This window comes from Myxocyprinus asiaticus, chromosome 49 (assembly GCF_019703515.2).
Source record: "Myxocyprinus asiaticus isolate MX2 ecotype Aquarium Trade chromosome 49, UBuf_Myxa_2, whole genome shotgun sequence".
Taxonomy (NCBI): Eukaryota; Metazoa; Chordata; class Actinopteri; order Cypriniformes; family Catostomidae; genus Myxocyprinus; species Myxocyprinus asiaticus.
In genome coordinates this window covers 13,463,056-13,482,919 of record NC_059392.1, presented here as the reverse complement: position 1 = coordinate 13,482,919, position 19,864 = coordinate 13,463,056, and the positions used below count along the sequence as shown (strand labels likewise).

The 19,864-nt window shown below is 38.0% G+C and overlaps 1 protein-coding gene across 1 annotated transcript; it reads left to right on the top strand.

The window, feature by feature from the left end:
* Nucleotides 1–228: 228 nt before the first annotated feature.
* On the top strand, nucleotides 229–19,510 carry LOC127438545 (semaphorin-4E-like). The gene is made up of 15 exons (XM_051694187.1): nucleotides 229–341; nucleotides 5,662–6,001; nucleotides 9,934–10,079; nucleotides 10,199–10,261; nucleotides 10,434–10,532; nucleotides 10,836–10,935; nucleotides 11,233–11,343; nucleotides 13,065–13,216; nucleotides 13,442–13,614; nucleotides 13,884–14,043; nucleotides 15,066–15,288; nucleotides 15,930–16,045; nucleotides 16,384–16,547; nucleotides 16,678–16,730; nucleotides 18,620–19,510. The coding sequence occupies exons 2-15, from the start codon at nucleotides 5,890–5,892 to the stop codon at nucleotides 19,354–19,356; spliced, it is 2,409 nt and encodes an 802-aa protein (XP_051550147.1). The 5' UTR covers nucleotides 229–341; nucleotides 5,662–5,889; the 3' UTR covers nucleotides 19,357–19,510.
* The last annotated feature ends 354 nt before the right edge of the window (nucleotides 19,511–19,864 follow it).

Here is a 19,864-nt window from a genome sequence, read left to right as displayed (position 1 = left end):
TGGGCAGGAACAAAAATGTTTAGTGATAAAGGACTTCAAGCTTTTTTCCCTTATTTTACTGAAATAGAAAATCTTACAAACATTCAGTAATGACCTGTAGGAAAAGTGTAAGTACACAGGGTCTCTCCAATAAGCCTCAAGCGCTTGGCAAGATAATTAGTGGTCTGACGTCACACACACGGTGTTCCTCAGGTGTGCGTTGACTGAAACACACCCACGCCTCCAGTCAGACTTAGCGCTGGAGTGCTAATGATCATTCCCAATGCGAGGCTGCTGAAGGCACAGTTTTGTGAGGATTGACATTTCTTCAGCCGTCCAATGAGCACATTGTCACAAATCTGGTGAGTTAATGTTTTGGGAGAGTCCACATAATATTTGTTTAGTCTAATTTAAGTGATGTATGAAAGAAGTAGCTATTTATGTTACTTCAACTGGGATAGGCTACTACTGGACATTAGGCACTATGTGCTTCTCAAAATATAGATATTGCATTTGCTTGTGTTGAGTGTCTAAGGTGTGACCTATATTGGTTTCTTCTAGCTATTAAACCATGTGTATCATGCTTTTACTGTGATGTGGTGTCAGAGGTTTTAGTAAAATAATGACATTACTTTTAAATGTATTGATATAGAAAGAAAGGTAAGATGAAAGGAATGGCAATTAAAAATACCCCATGGAAACTTAAGCTTTAAGTTTTAACAGATAAAAATATAAGCATGCCATTGCATTAGATTATAAAATATCAAACCAAGCAATTTGGTTTGATATTTTGTTATCTAATGCAATTACATTAATACACTGTGGCTGACGTGTCTAAATACTTTTTGGAGCCACTGTATGAGTGACAGATCACCAAGAACACAGTTGAGACTAACTCAACTGGTCTGAAGTCTTGCTCCGACTTGCCTGAACGCAAGAAGGGAATGTTGCCTGTTTTCACGCCCATGTGTTTATCTAGGTCTTAATAGCATACATATACACACTCCAGCACTTTAGTGAACTACAGTCTGTAGTGCCATCCACACACTCTTTGAAAGTTTTTACAAAGAGCTGTAACCTTTGGCTGATGAACACCTTTTAACTTCCATTTAAAGTGCATTCTTAATAATAAAACCTTTTTGTTTTGGTGAATTGATCCAGCAAAGGCCTAACCCCATGAACTGGGTGTGTTTTTAACGTAAAAGTGTTTCACAACATAATGTGTGACACATGAAGTGTCAGAGTCAAAGCGGCTCCCTCTCACAGGCTCTTTTCTCTTGACCTTCCGTCTCTGCTGGTTAATGAATCACAGACTTTATTTCAGCCTGAATAATCGTAACACTGTTCATCAAATCACATTGCCTGAAATATGATAAGCAAAGTATATCAGTACAGCCTATTGTACTGTTCAGTTAGCTAAATAGGCCATTATTTATACTTGAGAGAGGCATTACTGATGAAAGAATTTGCAAAAAGACTTGACAAACTAACCTTTGTAATGTCCTTAAAGTGTAGGTCAGGGCAAACCAACTTCATCGACAAGTGGGCCAGTTAGAAAAAAAATCTTTTAACATAAAGTTTCTACCAGATATCATGTTGTAGTAGGTCTATAATATTTGTTTACTATATAAATAAAATGCCTGTGTTCATGGCTTTAACTTCTTTTTTTCCACGAGAACAATTTTCAAGCAGAAAAACTAAAAACTAAAATAAAAAGTGCTTTCAAAATTGATCCATACCCAGATAGCACATGTACGTCTCTGAGATGTCTGTTTTAGATCTTTTCATCTGGAAAGCATCATAATCTAATTAACATCTGTTAAACATCTTAAAAAGATCATATTTACAAACATTCTTTATCATAAACATCTCAAAGACATCTGCTGAATGTCTTATTGACATCTGAGAGGAAACATCTTTTAGATGTATTGCAGATGAGCAAACAACCTAAAAAATACATCTTCCAGATGTAAACACACATATCAAATAGACGTCTGGGTGATGTACCTGTGCTATCAGGGTAACAGAGAGAATAATTAAGACTGATAGTTTGTTATTGTTGGTGAAGTTGCATCCAGCGTTGCCCAAATGTAAGTTTGTTATATATATGTGAGGAGGAGGAGGAGGAGGGCGGGGGCTGGGCATGCATAGTCACAGCCCGGCCCCGCCCTCCTCCTCATCACGATATGCAATGATTTAGACTTTTCAAATAATGTTTTCTTGACCAAATTAATGAACAGAAATTTTCTGTTTCTCCAAACTCACGCTTATCAGTCGTCCATGATTTTAGTTCTTTAATCTTTCCATTCCGTCAAAATGACGGATAAGATAATCCGTAGCACAACCTCTGAAAGAGTCTAAAAAACATGGTACTCTTGCACAAGACACTGTAAAAAAAATTGAGAAGTGGCGCAACGTGCATCTAGCTCAAGTTTACATAGGAAAACAATTGAAAAACAACATGAACAGACACAAAACAAGTTCAGTGTGAACAACCCCTTAGACAACTGACAACCTCAGGCGGACCACTGAAAATTTCAAACGGGCCGGAATTGGCCCGTGGGCCGCCAATTGAATAGCCCTGGTGTAGGTGGTGTAATGTGCTTTCGATGGTTCATTGTACCATCTTTACACAATAGTATTGATATAGCTAGTTAGCTACTTCTTAACGCTCTCTTTCAAAGTGCCCATTTCACATGAAAGAATACTCTGGTTTAAAGCACACAATTTACGCTGTGTTGACAGTATTTAATGGCATGCTGTGTCATTCGATTACCACAGAAATATGTTTTACCTCAATTTATACCTTCATTTACCTCAATTTGTAAAAACAGACAGAAATATGTTGACAGTAATGCTTTTACAAAGGAAATCTATGGGGCAAGTGCACCAGAAAATAATTTTGCCTACATTTTTTACCTCATTTACCTCAATTTGTAAAACAGACAAAAATGTGTTGACATTAATGCACTTACAAGTTTTACCTTACTTACCTCAATTTGTAAAAACAAACAAAAATGCCTTGACAGTAATGTGCTTACAAAGAAAGTCTATGGGGTAAGTGCAACAGAAAATAATTTTGCCTCAATTTGTACCTCATTTATCTCAGTTTGTAAAAACAAAGTCTATGGGGTAAGCGCAAAAGAAAATAATTTTGCCTCAATTTGTAAAAACAAACAAAAATGCATTGACAGTAATGTGCTTGAAAAGAAAGTCTATGGGGGTAAGCGCAACAGAAAATAATCTGCCTCAATTTGTACCTCACTTACCTGAATTTGTAAAAACAAAAACAAAATTAGTTGACAGTAATGTGCTTACATAGAAAGTCTATGGGGCAAGTGCACCAGAAAATAATTTTACCTCAATTTGTAAAAACAAACATAAATGCCTTGACAGTAATGTGCTTACAAAGAAAGTCTATGGGGTAAGCACAACAGAAAATAATTTTGCCTATATTTTTAAAAACAAAAAAAATGTGTTGACAGTAATGCACTTACAATTTGTACCTCATTTACCTCAGTTGTAAAAACAGACAAAAATGTATTGGCAGGAAAAAAGAAAGGCTTTTGTTGTAAGCGCAACAGAAAATAATTTGCCTCAATTTGTACCTCATTTACCTGAATTTGAAGAAACAAAAACAAAATTAGTTGACAGTAATGCGCTTACAAAGAAAGTCTATGGGGCAAGTGCACCAGAAAATAATTTTACCTCAATTTGTACCTCATTTACCTCAATTTGTTAAAACAGACAAAAATGCCTTGACAGTAATGTGCTTACAAAGAAAGTCTATGGGGTAAGTGCACCAGAAAATAATTTTACCTCAATTTGTACCTCATTTACCTCAATTTGTTAAAACAGACAAAAATGCCTTGACAGTAATGTGCTTACAAAGAAAGTCTATGGGGTAAGTGCAACAGAAAATAATTTTACCTCAATTTGTACCTCATTTACCTCAATTTGTAAAAACAAACAAAAATGCATTGACAGTAATGCGCTTACAAAGAAAGTCTATGGGGTAAGTGCACCAGAAAATAATTTTACCTCAATTTGTACCTCATTTACCTCAATTTGTTAAAACAGACAAAAATGCCTTGACAGTAATGTGCTTACAAAGAAAGTCTATGGGGTAAGTGCAACAGAAAATAATTTTACCTCAATTTGTACCTCATTTACCTCAATTTGTTAAAACAGACAAAAATGCCTTGACAGTAATGTGCTTACAAAGAAAGTCTATGGGGTAAGTGCAACAGAAAATAATTTTACCTCAATTTGTACCTCATTTACCTCAATTTGTAAAAACAAACAAAAATGCATTGACAGTAATGCGCTTACAAAGAAAGTCTATGGGGCAAGCACACCAAAAAATTATTTTGCCTTCATTTGTAGGCTACCTCGTTTACCTCAATTTGTAAAAACAGAAAAATATTCGTTGACAACAATGTCCTTACAAAGGAAGTCTATGGGGCAAGCGCACCAGAAAATAATTTTCTGTATATCAGTTATAAGGCAAGTCTTGGATCTCCGATACTGTTCTATCAGTCATGTGAGAACATGAACAGGTGGGAGAGGCTAGTCTGATAAGGTCTTACTCAGCAATGATTCGTTTGAATTACACACTTTTTATGAGGCATGAGTAACAGTAAAACCGCCATCCGACAGTGCCTGTAGAGAGGTGAACTGAATGATTCATTTGATTTCCCTTGTTGCTCAATGTTGACTAACCAGAGTACAACTGTTGGGACATTTCATTAGGCAAAGCAGTCAAATCTGTAACACACAAAAACATTTGTATTCATTTTTACAGTTACTTTCTCGTACTTTTTCATTTGATAACTGCAACTTTCAGCAACTTAAAATGGTGGACGATTAAATGTGGAAATATTCATTCTGCTTGTTCTAAATAAAACTAATAGGCTATTAGATAGCAATAAGCATTTTCTTAACTGACTTATAAAATGGTATTATAAACTTTTGATATGCTTGCACCAAAGCATATAGCGTACACTTAACATATTTTTTTTAATTTTTAAACTTCTGTTGTTGCGCAACTCCGTTCAACGTGCGCAATGTGCATTCTAAACATTTCAAATATGTCAAACAATGCGAATTATTGCACATAGCCTCATGCAAACAGGCAGCTGTGTTAAGCTGCAAGTTTTTACCTTAAGGCATCAACAATTTCAGATATCTTCACACGCTGATCCTCTGCGTGCCCCAGCCTGTCTCATTTTAAGACACTACATTCATCCAGCCCAAATTGGGAGGGAAAAGGGACCATGTTTTTTGTTTTCAACCGCCAGAGAGCACATTATTACTGTGACCTGTCAGTGCACCGACTGTTTTGGTGGAAAAACAATGAGTCACTGTAGAACTGTGAGCTTTAAACACAGTATTTTGAACACTGTTTAGGTAAAGGAGCTATAAGCTGTTGTGTAGTCTATGAGTTTTCTTTTCTGATTGACTGAGGAACATGGGTAAGAGGGGATTTAGATTAAATCCATTGTTCAGCATGCTTCCTGCAGGAACAGGCCTTCAGGTGAATCTTCATGTTTAGAAAAAAATCAAATGAATGATATTTGTCTTAGTAACTTTGTTCGGTGAGGAATAGTATTTTGAAATGAGAGATAATGGACAGAATGTAATACTAATGCTAAATCTGTGTTTAATTGTTTTTCTTCACAGATGTAGACGAAACAGTGAAAGAGTTTGATTTCTACACCTTCAGCATCACGGCGCCATGGAATACCACCCTTACCTACGTGAACACATAAACGACAAATGCATATGTTGGAAACTTACACCGACATAACGCAATCCAACATGGCAAAACATGATTGAGACTACGATTTTCTTTATTTAACATTAGTGATAGTTCGTTTTTAGATTTTCTAAGTGATCAAGTGGGGAACCATGTATTTTCCTCTGTTGTTCCTGACTGTACTCCATAGCATCCTCTTGGCGTGTGCCTACACTGTACGCAGCAGTCTGAATTGGACTCCCCGAAAAACCATCACATATGAAGGTAAAATTCTCCTTTATTGATTAATGTGTACAGCTATGACCTACAATATACAGTAAATACTAGCATTTCACAGTAAATTACAGAGTAATCCCTGGATATTTTCCACCCTCTTTCTGACCCTGATTAAATGGGTCATGTTTTGCTGCTATGTCTTTTACATTAATGGATTTACTACCCAAATGTTTCCGAAAATCTGATGCACTGTGCCTTTCGTGTCACATCCATTCAAAGAATTTACTTTGTTCAAAACAAAATATTTAAACGCTCAAGGGAGAACTGTTAAGGGTTGCCAACTTCCCTATATTAGCTGGGAATTCCCTTATTTAAAAAAAAAAAAAAATAGTAGCTGGAACACATTTAGAAACTTTAACTTAAGGGGGCCTGGGAAGCTCAGCGAGTATTGACGCTGACTACCACCCCTAGAGTCGCGAGTTCGAATCCAGGGTGTGCTGAGTGACTCCAGCCAGGTCTCCTAAGCAACCAAATTGGCCTGGTTGCTAGGGAGGGTAGAGTCACATGGGGTAACCTTCTCGTGGTTGCGTTTAGTGGTTCTCGCTCTCAATGGGGCGTGTGGTAAGTTGTGCATGGATCGTGGCGTTTAGTATGAACCTCCACATGTTGTGAGACTCCACAGTGTCATGCACTGCGAGCCACGTGATAAGATGCACGGACTGCTGGTCTCAGAAGTGGAGGCAATAAATAAAAAAAAAGAAACTTTAACTTCAACTGCCTCAAATGTAATAAAAATGAGGTCTAATAGATTCTACCTAAAAATTATTTAATATGAAACTATAAAATGTTTGTCAAAATATCACAGTTAAGTTTACTACTGTAAAATCGTGATACTTTTTAGTAAGGATGATAATGTTTATTTTGAAAAAAACGTTAATTTGGGGCATTGTGCAATGTTGCTCTTTTCCTCAGTGCTGTTTAGCATGTCGGGGCTGTCTACTGTTTGAGAAGTCTGACCTTCTCCATAGTGCTTTAAACTAGAAAATTCTCTCTAGAATTCAAATGGGTTGCATTAGTTTTGTGGTCTGCACCGCGAAATCGAGGGAAGTCCACGCAGAGATCTTTTATACTGATTTAACAACCTCTGCGTTTTTACCATACGAGAGAGTGTAATAATCAACTAGCGTGTTATGACAGTACGTCACCTTTGCGAATACTATACAAATGAATGGGAAGAGCCGTAAATTGACACCTACCTGTCGCAAAATTGTCTGTGTTTTCTCTTATAAAACAGCTATTTTATTATATTAAACTCCACACATACAGGTGCATCTCAATAAATTAGAATGTCGTGGAAAAGTTCATTTATTTCAGTAATTCAACTCAAATTGTGAAACTCGTGTATTAAATAAATTCAATGCACACAGACTGAAGTAGTTTAAGTCTTTGGTTCTTTTAATTGTGATGATTTTAGCTCACATTTAACAAAAACCCACCAATTCACTATCTCAAAAAATTAGAATACATCATAAGACCAATAAAAAAAAACATTTTTAGTGAATTGTTGGCCTTCTGGAAAGTATGTTCATTTACTGTATATGTACTCAATACTTGGTAGGGGCTCCTTTTGCTTTAATTACTGCCTCAATTCGGCGTGGCATGGAGGTGATCAGTTTGTGGCACTGCTGAGGTGGTATGGAAGCCCAGGTTTCTTTGACAGTGGCCTTCAGCTCATCTGCATTTTTTGGTCTCTTGTTTCTCATTTTCCTCTTGACAATACCCCATAGATTCTCTATGGGGTTCAGGTCTGGTGAGTTTGCTGGCCAGTCAAGCACACCAACACCATGGTCATTTAACCAACTTTTGGTGCTTTTGGCAGTGTGGGCAGGTGCCAAATCCTGCTGGAAAATGAAATCAGCATCTTTAAAAAGCTGGTCAGCAGAAGGAAGCATGACGTGCTCCAAAATTTCTTGGTAAACGGGTGCAGTGACTTTGGTTTTCAAAAAACACAATGGACCAACACCAGCAGATGACATTGCACCCCAAATCATCACAGACTGTGGAAACTTAACACTGGACTTCAAGCAACTTGGGCTATGAGCTTCTCCACCCTTCCTCCAGACTCTAGGACCTTGGTTTCCAAATGAAATACAAAACTTGCTCTCATCTGAAAAGAGGACTTTGGACCACTGGGCAACAGTCCAGTTCTTCTTCTCCTTAGCCCAGGTAAGACGCCTCTGACGTTGTCTGTGGTTCAGGAGTGGCTTAACAAGAGGAATACGACAACTGTAGCCAAATTCCTTGACATGTCTTTGTGTGGTGGCTCTTGATGCCTTGACCCCAGCCTCAGTCCATTCCTTGTGAAGTTCACCCAAATTCTTGAATCGATTTTGCTTGACAATCCTCATAAGGCTGCGGTTCTCTCGGATGGTTGTGCATCTTTTTCTTCCACACTTTTTCCTTCCACTCAACTTTCTGTTAACATGCTTGGATACGGCACTCTGTGAACAGCCAGCTTCTTTGGCAATGAATGTTTGTGGCTTACCCTCCTTGTGAAGGGTGTCAGTGATTGTCTTCTGGACAGCTGTCAGATCAGCAGTCTTCCCCATGATTGTGTAGCCTAGTGAACCAAACTGAGAGACCATTTTGAAGGCTCAGGAAACCTTTGCAGGTGTTTTGAGTTGATTAGTTGAGTTGAATTTTTTGAGATAGTGAATTGGTGGGTTTTTGTTAAATGTGAGCCAAAATCATCACAATTAAAAGAACCAAAGACTTAAACTACTTCAGTCTGTGTGCACTGAATTTATATAATACACGAGTTTCACAATTTGAGTTGAATTACTGAAATAAATGAACTTTTCCATGACATTCTAATTTATTGAGATGCACCTGTAGTTCATTCAAAAAGGACTGATTAGTGTAAAACATGTTTAAGTTTAGTAGACATTAAGTGATTAGCTGTTTCCTCACAAAAGCAGTTTATTCAGCACACTGAAGCATCTCTCCATAGACATCCATTAAAATAAAACGGCTTCTGGTCTCCTCGCCAATGTACCGCCCATAGAATGGATATGGGATTGTCGCGTTATCCATTGTGCTGCTAACTTTGTAACTTAGAAGGTATCTGGCCCGCGCCCGATGCATGCGCTCCAAAGATACAGAGCAGAGCAGATCATTGGCTCATAACAAACTCGTGCGAAAACCTGACTTCAATCGAACAGCGAAAATGTCGTGTTGCAAATGAGAAGCATATTTGTTGCGTATAAAGAGCCAAACTTGAGATTAGCATTAAATTTGCCTCAGATTTTTACATTTGCGGTCCCAAATTTCACTTGGGCATCCGGAAAAAAAAATGTAGTGTAGGGAGAACCATGGCATTGTTCTTTTCCTGCTGTTCACGATCCTATCCTAAAATACCTAGTAATTGTTACGTTGGGTCAAGAATATTAACGAACCATGCAAAATTTCAGCAGCAATGCTCATAATTTAGCAGCGGCAATGCACCACTACCGAATAGGGGGAACACTGAGCCTTTATGCACATGGCGAGAAGCTGGCCCTAGTACTGTTGCGCATACGCATGACTGTAGATCCAACTTCTGCCTCTGGGGGCAGTTCAGACATTTGGATAGCATAGACTGATTTTAGAAGACAAAAACATTTAACCTCTTGTAACCGATTTTCCCGTGAGATCAGTCTGTCATATGACCCCTTAAAATTGTGACATTTAAATTGATAATTTACAAAAAAAAAAAATATATATATATATATATATACATTTAAGTTATTAATTTAAATTGAAAATTGATAATAAATGAATAACACATTGTTTAATGTTAGGGGACTGCATTTTCGGTTGATGCAGTGCTATATGTAATATGATTGTTTTTTCTTTTGTATGTAATGCTTGTGTTAATTATTCAAAGATAAATGGAAAGTTCACTTGTATTCTACATGCACTGATGTTTATGTCCCACTTAGAAAACCATGCAGTCATGTTTAAAGAGGAAGCTATTTGGAATTACTCCACAATGCTGATTAGGGAGGATTTGGGCTTGCTGATGTTGGGGGCAAGAGAGGCCATCTATGCCCTTGACATAAATGATATCTCGGTTGCCAAGTCTAAGGTAAAGTTTGAATTCCTTCCCTGTTATCTCTTGACAAGGCAATAACACAATTCTTTGACTCTATTTCAAAATGGCATGTCTGTATGGTTTGTATTAATTGCTTTTACTCCAACCATCAGGTTCTTTGGAAAGTCACAGAGGAGAAACAAAAGGAGTGTTCCTCCAAAGGAAAACATCCTGATGTGAGTATGAATGTCCTGCTATAACTTCCTCACATGCATGCAGTCACAATGTTAATACTCTTTAGAATGGAGGTTGTTGATCACATAGTAGTCTAACTATTTATACTGTCTTTTGCTGTGTTTTATCATAATTTGATTGTATTGACACCAGTATGAATGATTTTCCTTTCAGATTGATTGTCATAATTACGTACGAATGCTGCATCAAGTGAACGACAGTGTGATGTACGTGTGTGGAACTAACGCATTTAGCCCCACCTGCGATTACATAGTAAGTGACGTGACCAGTAGAACAATAGCGACAGTGAAATACTAGTCTGAATATATAAAAAAAGATTGGTTTCTTTTGTCCATAGTGTGGAAAAATGAAGGTTATTTTGAAGAAAACAACAAATAAAACTTTTTGCTCTGTAATTACTCTTACAAAAATGTACCATGGTACTTTTACTTTCACTTTTTACTTCCATCCTGGAATGGGATTAGGAACATCTGGTTTCATGTGTTCCAACAAGTCGCTCTATTAAAAACAAGATAACTAGAGACACTAGTCTGTTTATTGTGTTTGTTTGAACAGACGTACAGTGATGGACAGCTGAAACTGGAGGGAAAACACGAGGATGGGAGGGGGAAATGTCCTTTCGATCCCTTCCAGAGATATTCCTCCGTCATGGTTGGTATGTATTACTTCATGGACTTTCACACAGAATGTGTTTAATACTTCATATTTTTTTGGCATAGCATACATTTGAGCTGTGATGCTAATGTGGGAAAGGGGGATTTGAATCCAGACTGACGTGTACCTATCCCTTTCCCCATTTTTTACTATGAATTCACTTGTAATATTAAGAGATAATAATACAAATGCTTTAAATCTACAAAATATTTGGCTTCATCAAAAGTTGTTTTCATGCTTTCACTATAAGTCTTATTAAAACCTGAAATCATGAAATTTCTTGTGTATTTTGCTACAGATCAAGACCTATATTCGGCCACATCCTTTAACTTCCTGGGTTCTGAGCCGGTTATACTGCGCACCTCTCCCATTACACTGCGTACAGTGTTTAAGAGCTCTTGGCTCAATGGTATGTCTGTCTTTTAACAGAAAAGGTCAGAAGTTATGACAAAGCAATAGGTTTTCTCCAGGAAACAAAGACTAATTGCAGGCTGTTGTAGTAAAGCCCAAAGTATACTTTGGATGTCCGTGTGGCTGATCGCTCCACGCACAGTAGGTGTGATGCAAATTTTGTCATCAGCACAGTCTGCGGGGACTGTCCACGTGCTGCCCAAATTTTCTCGACAAGTGCACAGTCCTCATCTGTGTGCAGCCGTTGACTGTACTTACAGCAGGGCTCCAGTTGAGGGAGGATGCGAGGGGATGCCATCCCCCTTGTTGTAAGAAATACCAAAAAGCCATCCCCCTTGTAAAACCACCATCCCCCCTTCCCATCCCCTTTATATTAATTGTGTCATGTATTACTTAGAACTAATCATGCAAGTAAAATATTTAATTCTCTACGTCTGATAAATAACAGACTATAAATAACTGCAATTAACAGGTCAAAATTTTATTTCGACATGTGTGAGGTTGCCAGATTTCTATAGGTGAAATCCTCCAATCAAATCTTTAAAAAAAAAAAAAATGTATCCCCTTTTTTCCCCAATTTGTAATGCCCAATTCCCACTACTTAGTAGGTTCTCGTGGTGGCATGGTTACTCGCCTCAATCTGGGTGGCGGAGGACAAGTCGCAGTTGCCTCCGCTTCTGAGACAGCCAATCCATGCATCTTATCACGTGGCCCGTTGTGCATGACACCGCGGAGACTCACAGCATGTGGAGGCTCATCCTACTCTCCGCGATCCATGCACAACTTACCACGCGCCCCATTGAGAGCGAGAACCACTAATTCCGACCACGAGAAGGTTGCCCCATGTGACTCTACCCTCCCTAGCAACCGGGCCAATTTGGTTGCTTAGGAGACCTGGCTGGAGTCACATGTTGACCATAGAAACCACGAAACAGAGCATAACACCTTTAGACCCTCAAGACTGAGTGTGAAGTTTAAAAAAAACATCTGATATTCATTTTGACATTTTTATGAAAAGGAACATTTTGTTCAAGTCATGTGGTGGAACCCTGTGAAAACTTCTTGACATTTTTGACTAAAAAATGCATAATATTTATTAAAAAAATTTGTTTTACCTTAAACGTTTTTTTTTAAAACATTTTTGAAATTAATGACGAAGTTGTTTAAACTCTCATGTATTCAAGGTGCAAAGAAAGTTTGACAACACCATCCCCCTTGAATTTTTTTACAAAACGACCACTGACAAAAAGAGAATCACAAGTGCGCATGCATCGATCATGTTCGTATTCCCTCGCAGTAAAAAGGGTATACTTTGAAGGGCAATGCGGTCGACCGGGCGCGATCCGGAATGCAGAAAAACAAAGTATAAGTAAAAAAACACTCATTATTTACCGATCATCTTGCCTTCCACTGTAGCTTTCAAATTCAATGTGGTGGCGTTAGATGTGTTGAGTCAGGTCTGACGTCAATGACTTTGGTCACAAGACAACTGAGAACCAATGATGTTTAATGTCATTGACGTCCAACTTGTGCCATATTTTTCAGTGAATAACGACTTATCACGCAAAGCTATTGTATAGCTTCAGATAACTTATATAGCAAATATAGCACACGAGTCATATGGACTTCTTCTATGATGCTTTTTTGGTGTTGTAAAGTCCTTTCTGGAGTTTGCCAGACAAATTTGAGACAAACATCTTCTTTCTCTGTTCACTCAAGAGCCAAATTTCATCTACATGGACGTGGTCCCAGAAAGCGAGGACAGTCCCGAAGGTGACGATGACAAGATCTACATGTTCTTTAGTGAGAACGCCATAGAGTACGACTTCTACAACAAGCTTGTGGTGTCGCGCGTTGCCAGAGTCTGCAAGGTTACATTTTATTTATTCCTTCACAGCTGACATAAAGAGTAACCAAGCCTTAGAGTTTATGGCCACAGCTTAGCTCAGCAGTGTGTGGTCTTTTTGCTTGTATTTAGCTTGGCTCTGTGGCTTTACAGCATTAACAATCAGAGCATTAATAGTATGTGTTGAAGGATTTAGCATGTTTAGCCCTGTATTTGCTGAGCTTATACTGACTTAGTATCTATTGTGCAGGGTGACATGGGTGGCCAAAGGACTCTCCAGAGGAAATGGACTTCTTTCGTGAAGGCGCATCTGGACTGCACTTTCTTTGAGCCTAGCCTGCCATACATCATACAGGACGTCTTCCATGTCCACCACAAGAAATGGAGAAAAAGTGTCTTTTACGCTGTCTTCAACTCTCAGTCGTAAGTTTTGAGTCGTTTGGAGTCACAAATCTTCACTCTGATTCTTCCATCATCCATTCTTGACTTTATAAAACTATAAAGCATCTTAGACTATATAGTGAATTCCAGATAGTTCCTCACATGGGGATTAAGTGATCAAAAATGAATTCTGGTCTGATCATTCACATTAAAACTAACTCAAAATGTGATTTTAAGCAGATTTTACTTTGTCTTGTTACTTTTGTCATGCTTTATTTATTTTATTTGAATCTGTTTGTGTGTGTTTGTAGGAGCTCAACAGATCAGTCATCGACAGTATGTGCGTATAATGTGACGGATATCAGTGAGGCATTCTCTCGTGGCAAATTTAAGACAGCGGTAAATGTGGAAACATCTGACGTGAAGTGGGTCATGTACAACGGAGAACTTCCTGTCCCTCGACCAGGAGCTGTAAGTTGTCAATTATGGTCTTGCATACTTGCTCATATTTATGTAATTAGCATATTCATAAACCATGGTATTTAACTCTCCTATTCTGATCAAATGGGGCTGCTTTCTTTGCTGTTTGCAGTCATTTTTGACCAGACACAGTACAGGTGTAACTTCTTTTTTTTTTCCTCTGTTTTTTAAGAAAAGATAATATTTCTTTTGCCCTGAAGTAAAAACAATAAAATTATTTACTTATTTTGGGATTTTATGTTTTTTTAGATCTTATTTACATATCATTTTCTTGATTTCACCATTCATTTGCATATGCAAATTAGCACATTTATGTAACTTCTCTACAGTAAAAACCTAGATAAAAAAAGAAGAAAATATGACAATGTGTCCTGTATTGATGGCAGATTGCTGCCATCTGGTAAAAAAAGAAAAACAACATGACTTGAAAATCAAGTTTAGCACTTTGCATGTAGTTAAGTCTCACCCCTTCATTTCTGTGTGTGTTTTTTCTGCACTGAGGCTGATTTATATATTTTATTTGACAAATTAAAAAATTCCCATTCATTTCCTATGGTCGGTCAATTTTGACCGCAAACAGCAAAGATGTCGTTTTTATTTATTTATTTATTTTTTTTATGACCACTTAGACGTTTAAATCAAGTAAAAAAAAAAAAAAAAGTGTTTGTGAAAAAAAGTGTTCAGATGGCAGGTGGAGGAATAGTCACTAAGTCTTACGCTGCTCAGATAAACAAAACCATTTTTATTACATCGGAAAAATAGATTTCAGTCAAAAATGACCGAACAGAATAGGAAGGTTTAATGGTACTTCAAAAAATATCATGGTATTACCATCACAGTAGTGTACACACACACAAAAAACAAACAAACATGCTATTTAGTATGTTTACCTATAGAGAATTTTAATGGTAATAACACCATGGCACTTTTCTGCAAGGGTACATATACCAAAATACAGAGCAAAAATGTCCATGTAAGTCTTATTTTGCTCTTCCAATGCTCATCTTGCACAGTGCATCAATAACGCAGCGAGGAGTTTGGGAATAAAGCGGTCACTGGACCTCCCTGATAAAACGCTACAGTTCATCCGAGACCGGCCTCTTATGGATGACGCTGTCCGTCCAATCACGGGCAAGCCTCTGCTGGTCAAGAGAGGACCACTTTTGACCCGACTTGTTGTCGACCACCTAACTGCTCTGGATGGACAGCTCTATCCTGTGATGTTTGTCGGCACAGGTGAGATTTTCCCATTATCCTGTAGGGCAGATCAGCTGTTAACAGTCAGTTAGAGGGTGTGTGTGTGTGTGTAAACAGTCATTTTCTGGAATGTTAATTGTACCTTGCAATAAGCTCTCTTTAAAGAGACGTTCTTAAGACTTATATTCAGTCCATTGAAACATAGAATTTGTTTATTTTTAAGTCGGATAGTGTTTGTGTTTTGATATCAAGTGATACTTTGAAATAACACTCTTAAAGGTGCACTGTATTTTTCCATCATTACACGTAAAACTTGTACTTTTACAAATTATATAAAAAATCATGTACTCTTTCATGAGATAAAAATTCAGTGTTATCAGTAGCCTAATAGAAGATTTATTGATCTATTCTACATGGAGTGGCTTGCCTCATTGTGGCCGACATGTTGAGATCACTTGTTCAGCCGAATTTATCTTAGTATCTTGCGGAATACATTAATCATGGCTTACTGTTAATAGTGCATTCTGCAATGCCATTAGTAACTGAAAACATCTGCATGATGCTGCATCCATGATGCTAGATGTCAGTATCCAAGTCCAAGACAATTGCCAGCTCAACATATACAAAAACTTACTGAGAGTAAAGTTCAATGTAAGCCTAATATTTCTGCTTTCCTTCAGAAAACGGTTATGTACAGAAAGCAGTGAACTATGATGGAGAAATGCACATCATTGAAGAAGTAAAACTGTTTGAGAACGCTGAGCCGATAGACGTACTCCGTCTCTACCAGAATCAGGTACTAAGAACTATCCAGTTCATCCATACAGTGTGCTGTAGTTAAAGCAATATTCCAGATTAGTTCATCCATAAATGAAAATTCTGTCATCATTTATTCACTCTGATGCCCCAACTTCATAAGATTTTCCGGCTTCTGCGGAACACAAAAGAGTGCCATAAATCACTTTGGATAAGTCGCTTTTGGTCAGCAAAATGACAAATTAGTAAACAAATAATTAGTAATTTCACTCATTTGATTGCATGACAATTACTGTAATGATTCTAATTGTCAATATTGAAGTGGAGGAATATTTAGTTGTGCAGTTAACAGTTTTGTCCCATATGTGTTTGTCTCAGTTGTATGCAGGCTCTGCGTCTGGGGTTGTTCAGATGCCCGTGAGCAACTGCAGTCGCTATTCTTCCTGTCTGGACTGTGTGCTGGCCAGAGACCCTTACTGCACCTGGGACCTCAAGGCTCAAAAGTGTTCGCGATTACCCAGAGAATCTAAGGATGCAGGAGTGTAAGACATATACACAAACAGAATCTCATATTGACCATTGTTTTTCATATCTGAGCTCTCTTGGGCTCAGATCTTGGTATCCATATCAACATATATAATGATTGCTAGCATCCAATGTCTTGTATTTTAGGGATTTGATACAAAGTCTGAAAGATGGGGATGCCACTCGGTGCCCAACAACAGGTACTTATTTATGTTTTATTTTTTTTTGAACATCAAAGGAATGGTTCACCAAAAATTGAAAATCTGTTTACTCATTGATTTTCTTTCTTCTGTGGAACACAAAGGAGAAATTTAACAGAATGTTCACACTGCTCTTTTTTATATACTTAAAGTGGACAATTCAAAGAAAGTAGTCCATACAACTTGTGCACTATATTCCAGTTCCTCTGATGCTATGTGGTAGGTTTGTGTTGAGGAATTGAGAACAAAATTTACATTATTTTGACTCGACAAAGCCAACATATTGTTAACTTACAAAATTGGTTTAGGCTTTTTTCAAAAACTCTAAACCAAGATCAACAATTCGAACACTTAACTCCTACAGCTTTCAAGCTACATCCACCAGACTTGGCACAGACCTTCAGACTGTTCTGGAGTAGACCTTTTTCACAGACTGTGGTGACGCATTTCCACCTTATTTATCAGGGTAAATCTTGCACATAAAATTCTGCTTTGTGTTATATTACCCTGGAATTAGTTTTTAAAAAAGAATTACCACAGTTGTGAGAGGGTTTCTATTATAGCTGCTGAGAGAGTGACAGTAAATTTGGCATCTTCTCCCATCTGACTTGCTTAATCCACCACTCTCTATTTTTTTCCTCTTCTGGAAAGTCATTCAAATGTAATAGTGGATTTTTTCTTTTGCTCTTGGAGCAAATGGGTAAGTGAAAATAACATTTGCTGTGATCTCCCATTCACTCCCATTCACCGCTGTCGAAGTTTACCCTGCAAATGTTTACTTCTGCATTCCAAAACCCGGAGTGTGAAAAAGGTCTATAGTATGCTATGTATTTTCTAACTGATCGGACTGAAAAATCCGAAAAATTCCATGGACTTACATTGACGGAATGTTCATACGGGTCACTGGAATGCTTGTTATTTCAAACTCCAACTGTCAAAAAATTTTAATGTAAACAAACCCCTCTTAAATCCCCTTACTGTGCATGCAAAAAATTGCCATTCCGTACATATATGGTCTATACGCAAATTTCCTTGCGTTCTGACGCCGGACAGCAATTTCGAGTAAACTTCCCATCAGCTTTAAAGAAATGCAGTGTGAAGGTTTTACAAAGTAACATTTATCTTTGACAATGCCATAAAAGTGTATATCAGGCACAACAATGGTGCTACAACATGGGCCGCCATCTTGATTGTTTTGGGGTGAATGGATCACATGACTGCATCACACGACAACAAATACGTCACCATTTTCAGATATCTCCATTTTCCCTGTCCACACTACAACGCGAAGATGGCGTTTACAAATTTATCCACTTGGAAGAGCATTTTCGAAAAGCTCAATTCTTGCTGTCAAAAACGCTGTCTCAGTGTGGACGGAAGGCCAAAACGTAGAGAAAAAGATGTGTTTCAAACAAAAACGTATTAGTGTGGACATGCCCATCCATCCATCCATCCTTCCAGCTGGCTGTTTGTCTTATACTATAATTTCTGTATAACCATCAAACTTCAAACTTTTAAAACTAGTTTAAACTTTCAGACAAACTTTTATCAAGCCAACACCAAAGTTTTTCTTGACAAATTTGTCCTATCTAGTTATGAACTGAAAGTCTTAGCAGTAGTCCATTTCATGGTACTTTCAAGCAGTTTTTAGTTCTTTGTGTACGGTCCTTTGACAGTAAAATACCCAACCACTTCTGTTGTATGAAAAAGAGCAGCAAAGACATTCTGCAAAAGATTTAATGTTGTGTTCCACAGAGGACAAAAAATAATATGGGTTTGGAACATTATGGTGATAAAATTATGACAGATTTCTGGGGTGAACAATCCCTTTAACTATGATGTACGAGGCTGCATTTAACATGTTTAAAATCTGTGTTCCCATACGCTAGCTACTCTGGAGCCAAAGATCCTTGCCCTGGTGCTGGGAAACAACATCAGACTGCTGTGCCGACCAGACTCTAATCTGGCCCAGGTGAGTTGGAACTTTGCTGGAAAGCCGCTCCGCTACTCCAACAGGAAGTACACCATCTATAGTGATGGCATCCTTATCTATAATGCCACAACAGCTGATGCTGGACAATACATCTGTATGTCAGTCGAATGGGTCAAAGGAAGACAATACACACAAACACTGGCCATTTATGACCTACAACAACAACAACAAATAGTAGATGTAACAGATAAAATAAAGACTACAGTGAGAATCAATCCTACATCATCAGTCTACACAACATCATCAGGTTTCCATAAATTAGAAGAGCCTCCATCACTTCCTCAAAGTCAGACAAGTGAGAGTAACTGGATAGTAATGCAAGTGGCGCTGGCTATTCTGTCAGTTATGATGGGATGTCTGCTGATATGGAACCTGTACATGGGTCACATATCTCCATTTATGTGCTGTGGAAGGCAACCAATCAAAAGCCCCAGGAATATTCCTGAGAGGGAATACATGCAGACACCTGGTACAGGATCTGATACTTTGGACAGTAAATATCAAATGGTCAGGTTGTGTCCGTCATCAAAGAGTGATCTAGAAGCAGCCGGCTTCCACAGGAATACTGCCAATGGGGATATGCAAAAAGACATGCATATTTTTAAATACATTACGGATGAGTCTGAGATTTAAGCTCTGCAGTTTACAAATGTTGGATTTTATTGCCGTTTGTAGTGGCAACAAGGAACCACCTCTTGTTTTTTTTTGTTTTTTTTGTTTTTTTGTCAATAATTTAGCATAATTTTGATACTTATTTATTTTTTGTTAATAATAAAAACTTTATTTCAACAACACCAAACGTGTCTTCTGGTCCATTTAAAAAAAGTTGGCTGGAAAAGACAATAGACTGTATATGTCAATTTGCATTCATGTGTTGATGGACGGCTCTTGACCTATTCAATATGGCGGACGCGCCGATGTATCGCGGTCCATAGAAACAGCTGCTAATAAGATATCTATGTGTAAGCTGGGGGTGTGTCTCAATCAGCTCCCTAGTTCAGTAGTCAGGGCACTGATCAGTGAGCTGGCCATTTTTTAGGGCTGTCTCATTCGCAAAATTGTCCCAGTGCACTGAAATGTTCGCTCCCTAAAAAATCCCACAATGCACCGTAAAAACCAGTGAGCATCGTTGGTTTCTGGA

Bases quoted from the DNA above. Each gene is read 5' to 3' on its own strand.
- LOC127438545 (XM_051694187.1), top strand. From the start codon at position 5,890: ATGTATTTTCCTCTGTTGTTCCTGACTGTACTCCATAGCATCCTCTTG. The intron at 6,002-9,933 runs GTAAAATTCTCC...TGTCCCACTTAG, and splicing joins AAAAACCATCACATATGAAG to AAAACCATGCAGTCATGTTT. The intron at 10,262-10,433 runs GTGAGTATGAAT...TTTTCCTTTCAG, and splicing joins CCAAAGGAAAACATCCTGAT to ATTGATTGTCATAATTACGT.